At 41.3% G+C, this 9,357-nt stretch overlaps 1 protein-coding gene across 1 annotated transcript in view; it reads left to right on the forward strand.

Moving 5' to 3' along the window:
* The window catches only part of SLC35D1 (solute carrier family 35 member D1), a 46,013-nt gene extending 36,978 nt beyond the window's left edge, over positions 1 to 9,035 (forward strand). The window contains exon 12 of the mRNA XM_043876592.1: positions 4,314 to 9,035. Coding sequence (XP_043732527.1) covers positions 4,314 to 4,422 — 109 coding nt within the window. The 3' untranslated portion in view covers positions 4,423 to 9,035. The remainder of the gene's footprint in view (positions 1 to 4,313) is intronic.
* The last annotated feature ends 322 nt before the right edge of the window (positions 9,036 to 9,357 follow it).

Consider the following 9,357-nt stretch of genomic DNA (forward strand, 5'->3'; position numbering starts at 1 on the left):
GCATTTGAGATTCTGTGGTATGCACGTATCAGTAGTTGGTACCTTTTTCCTGCTGCTGCTGACTGTCCATCCCGTAATGCTTAGTGGCTCAGTCATGTCTGACTCTTTGTGATGCGTTGAACTGTAGCCAGCCAGGCTCCTCTGTCTGTGGGGTTTTCCATCCAAGAATACTGGAGTGGGTTGCCATTTCCTCTCCAGGGAATCTTCCCAACCCAGGAATAGAACCTGAGTCTCCTGTGTCTTCTGCATTGTAGGCGGATTCTCTACCTGCAGAGCCATTGGGGAATTCCCTTTTACTGCTGAGTCGTATTCTATTATGGAATTCCCAGATCAGAGATTGAACCTGTGTCTCCTGCATTGGCAGGTGGATTCTTTACCATTGAGTCACCTGGGAAGCCCTGAAGTTCTTTTATTATCGCTATTTTATAAATGAGGAGGCTGAAGCTTAGGAAGTTTCAGTCTAATGCATTCTGAAGACATGCATTGGGCCTGTTTCTAGAGAGATGTGGTGCATTCACTCATAGCTCTGCCAAGGTCACACAGCTCATGTTGTTGAAGGATTTAAACCCTGGTAGGTTGAACTTCCAGAGTCCAGGTTCTCACCCTTTAATGAATTATCATTCAGTATATGACTAATTAGTTATAGTGTAGCCTAAGTGAACCATATGTAGCCATTGCCACTTTAGATTCTCAGCTATCTGAGGGCAGAAATCACTTGTCTTATTTATAGTTGTGTCAGTACTTATCAGTGCCTGGTCTGTAACAGGCATCCAACCAGTAATAATAATAACCAGATATCAGACTAGTTTTTTTTTATGCTTAGTCTTATCCTCAGCATTGCCCTAAGTATGCCATACTTAATCTAACAGTTCTCTGAGATAGGTGCTGTGAGTATTTCATTTCATAGTGGAGCTGAGAACCTTGCCATGTATTATCCAGCTGATGAAATAGTCCATGATTGCCTTCCAAGTTTACTTAACTGCAGTCCAGTAAAAGTGAATAGAGGAATACATTAATTTTATTTTCATATCCCTTCAGTATATGTCGTCACACTGGTTACAAAACCCTTAAGTCAGCCTCCTTTTGTGTAACACACCCCATTTTACTGTACCTTCTGACATCAAACCAGAGTCTGTGCAGTCTCTGGGGTGGGCCGTGATGCAGCTCAGAGTCTGGCTCCAGAGCTGGGTCCTGCGGACTTTGGTCTAGCCACTTGTGCCTGGCTCCTGAGTTTCCTGTTCCTGCATTTGGGACTCCTTTACCTGTTTCCTTAAAAGGAGGTTTTGCTTCCTGGTTCCAGACTTCTCCTCCTGCATAATTCCATCCTAGCAGACTCTCATAGTTCCAGGCTTCTCCTGAAGTAAGGACATGAGCTCTTCTTAGTGGTTCTCTCATTTGGAGAGAGAGAAGGACATGTTTTGTATTATCAGTTGGTATTATCAGTGGGTTGCTGCTGCTGTAACAGTTACCAGGCTTTTCATAGAGATAAATAACTGACTTCTCACTGGAATAACTTTGACTTCTAAAAGGATGTAGGGAGGTTAGCTGGCCCTTTGCGATATTATAATTCCTTACAGAAGAGCACTGAAATGGAATATAGCAGCAGATTTGTGTTCCGTTATGGGTACTGCCATAGCTATGTATAGTTCACTTTTCATAACCTCAGTTTTCTTTTGCTCAGTTTTTAAGCTAGGGTTGTCTGTTTTAGTTTAGCTGCTAAACTTCTCTGATTGACCCTGGTCGTGAGGTCTAAAGTTATTTTGCAGGAGACTAATGACATTTGAAGGAACTTCTTCCAGGTGTGGGAAACATATATATTACCTTTTTGAAAGTTCTGACAGGAGTCCTCTACCTACATTTTAAGGTTTTTTTTTTTGTTGTTTGTTTGTTTGTTTGTTTAAAGAGACAGAAAAGAAAAAGGAGTAGAAGTAGGGGAGAAAAGGATGGAAATGCTTGAGTAGTTTGGATTCAGCCCCGAGTTGGGGAAGAGTATTAGAGATATCAGGAAAGCAAAAAAACCCCTAAAACCCTGTTTCCAAATATGTGAGAGAAATGCCCCCTTTCCAAAAACACTAACATTAACTGGTAAGAATAGGTAGAAGGCAAGTTTTTAGCTTCATATTCTTCTATTTCTTTAGCTTTTCTCTAGTTGAGTCCTTAAAAAAAAACAAACTGTATTTTACATGAAGTCAATCTTATCAGAATTCTGATCTTAAAAGAGAGCATCTACCTGACTCACATCAAGGAATAAAACAAATAATATCCTTATCAAGCCATTGAGTTCCAAAGAAATTACAACAAAGTTTGGGAGCCTTTTATTTTTTTGTAAATTTACTCCTGGCCAAATTCCTAAACCTCCTAGGCAGATAGAATGGTTAACAAACATCCTGGTCGGACTTTTGTGACTGAGGTACTTCTATTTTTAAAGTATGTGCACATGAGGGAACGATATTTAATGTCCTGTAGTAAATCATAACAAAAATAATATGAAAAGGAACGTGTGTATGTGTATATATGTGAAATTGCATAACTTTGCCATACACCAGGAACTAACATAATATTGTGAATCAACTGTACTTCAATAAAAACTAAATAAAGTATGTGTACAGACCGACACTCACCTTGACATAGGAAGGACATAGATAGATATCTGTGAAGGCAACATAGGGAGTTAATATTTGTTGAGTGCCTAGTCTATGACGGCCACCTTTACAACATTGTTTCATTTAATTATCCCCGAGTTCACATGAAAACGAAATTGAGACTCAGAGGGGTGAAATAACTTGCCCAAGGTCACACAGCCACCATAGTAAGAAGCAGAGCTGAGACTCTAACCCTAATCTGACTATAAAAATCTGCTGCATGATTTAGCCATGTGAGAGCACATGGGATAAGTGAGTAAAATAGTTCCACTTTGTTTTGAACATTTTCAGTCTCTTTGCTTACCTCCTGTCTTACCAATGACTTGTCTTTATTCTCCTGTCTCTTTAAGGAGGTAACTGATTAGTATGCAAAGGCATAGACTAATTTTTACCTTAAGGGAATTTGTAATCTAGTTGGGAAGGTTCATTTATTCCTAAACACACATATGATAGGTAACTTTTAATACATTCCCTCAAAAGAGTTTTCAGGAGGCTGTGTCACCCAGGTGGGCTTGAGGTCCCCAAAATAATCACTGTCCCAGAAGAGTGAACCCTCCTGGCGGTAGGTGTGGTAGACATGTGTGAGGGGTGGCAGTAGCCAGCTCAGAGGCCGAGGGCTCAGACGATGTAGATTCTCCACTGTTCACTTGATTCTGGTTGGAGAGAAACCAGCTCTGAGTCTCCCCAGGGTCTGCATGTTTTGTTTCTTGTGTGTGTGCATGTGTGCTCAGTCATGTCTGACTCTTTGCCACCCCGTGGACTACAGCCTGCCAGGCTCCTCTGTCCATGGGATTTTCCAGGCAAGACTACTGGAGTGGGTTGCCATTTCCAGGGGATCTTCCTGACCCAGGGATCAAACCCGCTTCTCTTGCATTTCCTGCATTGACAGGAGATTCCTTGACAATCTGCGTTGAGAAGGCGGATTCCTTCCATTGCACCACCTGGGAAGCCTATTTTCTTACTTGGATGTTTTTTCTTATTAAAAAGTATTTCTGTCTCGAATGATTATTTTTGAAAATGTAGAAAATACAAGTAGAAATCACCTGTAATCTCAGTCTAGATGTAACTGTCATTAATATTCTTATTTTGTCCCTTCCAGACTGTATTCTGATGCATTAATATACATATTCATGTTCATTTAAATAAAATGGGGTTGGAGAATGCTGAACTATTTTTTCATTTTAAAGGTCTTGGCGAGCTCTTTATTTTCTGTCATTTGAAAGAATGCCTAATATTCTATTGTATGAATTTATATAATACTCTATTATGAGATACTTATCCTTTAGCTAATTTTCTGCAGTTATAGATTTTGTGATAAATGCTTTGTCAATAAGTCTATGAAGATGTATACAGTCCATCCATGAAATAGATTGCTAGGTCAGAGGATAAGCAGAATTCTGAGGTTTTTATTTCAACAAATTGTCGTGAAGAAAGACTGTATAAAATTGGCACTCCTGCTGACATGTATATGCAAACATTTGTTTTCCCAAAGCATCAACGATAGTGGATAGTACCATGATGAGGGAATGTCTCTAGTTTGGTAAATGAAAATGCTGTATGTTTTCATTTTATGTGGTGGTGATTTATAAAGGTAGCTCCAACCCTCACTCCAGGTTGCCTTCTATTTGCCATTCCTTCCTTCCTCCCTGATGGTGGTTTTCTGTTTTGCAGCATTGCTGGGAGCCTGGTATATTCCTACATCACCTTCTCTGAAGAGCAGCTGAGCAAACAATCAGAGGCCAGCAGCAAGCTGGACGTGAAGGGGAAAGGAGCAGTATGACAAGGGTTGCATCAACTGCATTGGCCCAAGTTTTCCATCAGATGGGAACACTGGGAGTTCTTCCACAGATACTGAGGTGTCTTGATCATGGAGAAAATACCATTCCTTTGCACTTGTACAATCTGAGGATTGATTGCTGCCTTTTAAAATTTTATGAGAGACAGTTATAATTGACTCTTTTAAATATGCCATTAGAATTAATTTATATCAGACTGGAAAATGTACTGGGCTTTTTAATTTATTTTTCTTTTATGCCGACAGTGAAACATCCACGTTTTGAAAATATTTTATTCCATAGTTTGATATCCAGGTGTCCCTGAGAGCCACGTACTTAAAGTGTTCCGTCAGGAGCCTCACTGTTTATGTCGTTGCTGAGTCTGGAGGCGATTTGGCCTTGCTTCTGCTGGAAATGCAGCTGAGGATCTGAAGTTACTCTTTGAATTTTCTTTCCTAACGATTGCCTTTTCTTCATGAGGCTATCATCACTGCTTTGGCCAAAGAGAACATCTTTGGCACTAAAGAAATGTGTGTGGCTTCAAAGTGTATTGGTTTCTACATTGGCTTTCCTGAGAGTCATGGGGTGAGCAGGGTGCGTTTCCTTGAAAATGTCCTATTCCCTCTGTGTTGTGTAGGATGAGGAAAAAGAAGGGGTGAAGGAAGTAGACCTTTTACTCATTTTATTCATCTGTCAGAGTCATTCATTCATCTAAAATGTATCATGCATGTAATACATGCCAGGCATTGTGCTGAGTGCTGGGGGTGGAGAGATGTTCTTGGAGGTAGTTGCTTGATCTCGCTCCTGCTATAGTGACCAAGGGTAAGACTGAGAACTTAGCTCCATGGATTTATTCAGAAGATGTCGTGACTGTGAACAAGTCTTAGAGGCTTTTCTCAGCTCTCAGAAACTGCAAATCTGTATGCGGGGTTAGAAGCACCAGCTCCACAGCAATGTGAAACCAAATGCTGCAGTGTACATCAAATGCATATGAACCCTGCCATCATAAACCATGAGCTCAGCTGTTCTTGCCTGAGGGACAGTGGCGTGCTGGGAGCATGGCCTTCATGTCTTTCCCCTTGCTTCCCGCCTCTGGGTTTGGTTGCTACTCTTTTTACTCCTGCTTGAATCAGTATGACTGGTCTTACATCTCTGAGTGTATGATCTGAGGGGAAGGCTGGTTAGATGTTTCCGTATGCTCGGGGCTTGGACTGTGTTGCTGGCACTGTCAGTGTTAGGGCCGTCACCTCCCCTCCTCTTCCTTCAGTGGCTTGAGCATACCTCTTTCCTCTGGACACTCCCACCACATCCCACATTAATGAGCAGGCCCGCTTCTCTCAAGGTCAATGCCGCATCCTGGGAGAGCAGCCGTGGATGGGTCTTGCCTGAATTGCCTCTTTGGGCAGGTCGGGTGTTAACTCACACACAGCAGTGTGACTTGGCTTAGAGCCATCCACTGACTTTGGAGATAAACGCTTTCTCAGGCTAGCTGTGCAGTCAGTGTGGAGGAGGCTGGCTGCCTTTGCATTGGTGTACATGCTGGCTTTCATTTCATTAGGTTTGCAATCTGCTGGCCTTTGCTGACCCAAACGGCTAGTATTCTGGTGTCTCAACAGGGAAACTGGAAGGTTTTGATTTCCTCCTATTTTTGAAAAAGAGTTATATTGAGGTCCTTTTCATATTCATATCTTTCCCTTATTTTTGGTTTGTCAAAGCCTAGCCAGTGGTGCTGGGCCCCTAGAATTAGCCTCATAGCCAACTCTCAAGTTAGTAGCTCCATGTAGGAGTCCTGAGACTCACTGTTCCCTAATACTATGTGAGCTGAGAAAATTTAAGTGGGAGAAAAGGATATTATCTTGTGCAAGATGTCATCGTATCCCTGTTTTATTGATAAGAAAGCAAGACTCGGAGAAAGATGACTTGCTAATAAGTCAGAATTCCTGTTTTTTTCCACTGAACTGTGCTGCCATTGATAACCCCCGCTTCTCCTCTGAGGAAGTGAGGAAGTAGGGGTGTCAGCTGAGCTAGCCTGAGCTCTTTTGAGGAGGTGAGTGATTGATGGAATTTAGAGTCAGCAAGGAATAGGCTTTGTGCATCAGGGAGAGTGATGGGCACTCTGCGTGCGTGAGCTTCTGTCTTACTCCAGGCTGGCCATGGATGACACGCACTTCTGCCTATGAATTTTGCTGCCCCTGCCCACTTTTGCCCGGGGACAAAGGAAAGGCATTTTTGGAGCTAATTTTGGTAGTTCTGTTCCTTCTTCTTTGAGCTACTGGGAGGAGGGAACTTTGACATTAGAAATAGTTTGTGTGCATTTAGAGGTGCACACAAGACCCCCCACCCCATCCCCCCGCCTCACGAAGTGTTGAACTGCCTCTTGGAGAGTCAGTTTCCTTGAAGAAGTGTCATTTCTCCAGGTCTTATTTGAGAAAATCGTGCTTAGTTACAACTTCACTAGATGCACATGACCTTAGGGCCCGTGGCCTATCCTGAGCTTTCTGACTGATTAGAAGCAGTAGAGTGGCTTCAGGCTTTCTGCCGTGTTCATGTTGATTGTTGGATTCCCCTTCACCTGCCACCATCATCTTAAGAGCAAGAAGCCTGGGGAAGTTGGAGATTGAATAGACTGACCCACCATTTTTGTAGTTTCTTTTCAGTTATGTGCAGGCTTGGTTATGGCACATGAAGAGATGTACCTGGTATTCCAGCATCTTACAAGGCAAACGTTCTTAGATCTGTTAACTAAACTACTTCCTGGGAGAAAAAGAGGCAGTATATAATTAAATCCTGAATTTGCCTTTTGAGACAGATGAGCTGTGGTGAGGAAGTTGAAAACACATTTGTGACTAATGGCTCCTTTTTTTGAGTTAATGACAGTGATGCCCTCTTTGACCAGTCTATTTTTAAGGCAGTGCCAGATTGATTTAAATAACCTGATTGGTCAGGCTACACGTTGCCAGCATGTCAGGTGATTTTGAATTCCTTTATGTGAATGTTGACTGTAGGAGTCAGTCATTTGTAGGATCCAGCTTGCATGTAGGTTAAGAAAGAGAAGTATGTTTTGCATTTGTTGTTTGTAGTTCTTATTGTATCAGCCATGCATGAAAAGTTCACAGCAGTAACGCTGATATAGGATCTTCATGGAGAGGAGAGTTGAGTTTCACTTTTGACTACTTTGGAGTAGTACCCAGGATTTGGGGCAGGCCTCCCTTTATTTGGGTTGTAATGGCATCTTTCAGTGAGCAGAGATTGATTATCTTATGCCAGGCATTATGCGAAGCTCTGCGGCAGTTCAGGTGAAGAGGACATGGTTCTCATTCTCAAGGAATGAATAATTCTTTAGCCAGACCCTGATTGAGAGAAAGAAGCAGATGAAAGGAGTCAGCGATTTATGAGTAGAAGCTGTCTGCACAGTTGTCAGCACTGGTGATGAGTCACCTCCCACCCATGGAGTTGACTGAAGCACTTCTTTAATCTAAGAGGACTTATACTGTCCTCCAGCTCTGAGGTGAGAGCCAGGCCATTCGAATTCTGTGACTACCCGCGTCGCTCTGCTCCCTGCTGCGTGTATTCTTGCTTCCACATAGCTGTGTACTACTGGTTCCTCCCTATGAACAAGGCTGTAGGTGATTTTTCTCTCCCTGAGGGAAAAATAATAATCTTCAAAATAAATAAGGGATGCAAACTCCTCAGCACAATGCCTCGTGCATATCAGGCACTCAGCAAATGTTGTTACTGTCATGATTTCAGGGTTAGACTGTAGGCAAAGATTAAGAGTCTTAGTTTGCGCTCCTTAAATGCTAGAGGCCTGGGCAATGTATTTCTTTTTGAATGTGACCCTATAATTTGATTGCTTCTAGAATGGTTAAAGAAGAGTTTCTGCTCACGGTCAACTTTTTAAAATATCTAGTGGGTATAGTTGGGCTATTGCATGATGCAGGTGATTCTACCTTTACAAAAGATTCTATTCTTTGAAAAAGAAAAGAGAAATGACTCTCATATTTTGGTAAATTAAAAAAAAATTTAGTATCTATCTCAGAGAAAAATAATTACACTTCAGAGTGGTGGTTGTGTTAAAACTGCCCCAGTTCGTTACCTTAACGAACTGTGTAGGTTGGACTTATTTCTTCTCATCTCTGAATTAAATGCATTGGCTTCATGCTGCCTCTGCGTCCAGGCTCTTGTTAGTTGTTGGTATCTGTGAACCTCTGGCACCATCGCTGTTTTCTAAGCCTACCTTCTAGTTCTTACTGTTAGGATGCCACTTCATCATGGTATGAGGAGATATTCTATGATGGGTTTTTTTTAAGCTTCCTTTTTTGAAAATACTTTTTAAAAAGAAATCTACTGGTTAGATTTTTTTTGTCTCACAAAGATGTTTTTAGAGATTATTTTGTTCATAAGCATTTCTTTCTCATGGTGATAATCAACTGATTTTTGTCTACAAATGTTGGCCTGTCACAGTATTTTTTCAGTATAGATTCTATTTACCAAATGACCATTTTAGTGTTTTTAAAAGGTACTGAGGATTGAGATATGTAAATCAGGTGACATAAATATGAAAATTATGTGCCTAAATATTTTTGTAAAGGTGTCAAATAAATACTTTTTCTTCAACCCATGTATTAAAATTTCTTTCTAAGTGCCTGCAAAGACGGTCAAGAGCTGTAAGTCTGCCTGAATTTAAGAGGATGGCATCCCAGTTAGTTGACTGAGACACAATAGAGAAAATACTGTTTGTCAGTGTGATATTATGATTTATAATAAGAAATATGTATTTGGTCTTTGTCCTTATTCCTGGCACACAGCTCCTAAAACCCGTGTAATTTTCTATATAAGAGCTACAGGGAAATCTTTTATTAGAGTATGTAGTTTTGTTTCCAGTTCATGAAATAGCTCCAGAGCCATAAAGGTGAAAAGGGTGTCTTTTGTTAGCATCT

Source organism: Cervus elaphus, chromosome 20 (genome assembly GCF_910594005.1).
Source record: "Cervus elaphus chromosome 20, mCerEla1.1, whole genome shotgun sequence".
NCBI classification, from domain to species: Eukaryota; Metazoa; Chordata; class Mammalia; order Artiodactyla; family Cervidae; genus Cervus; species Cervus elaphus.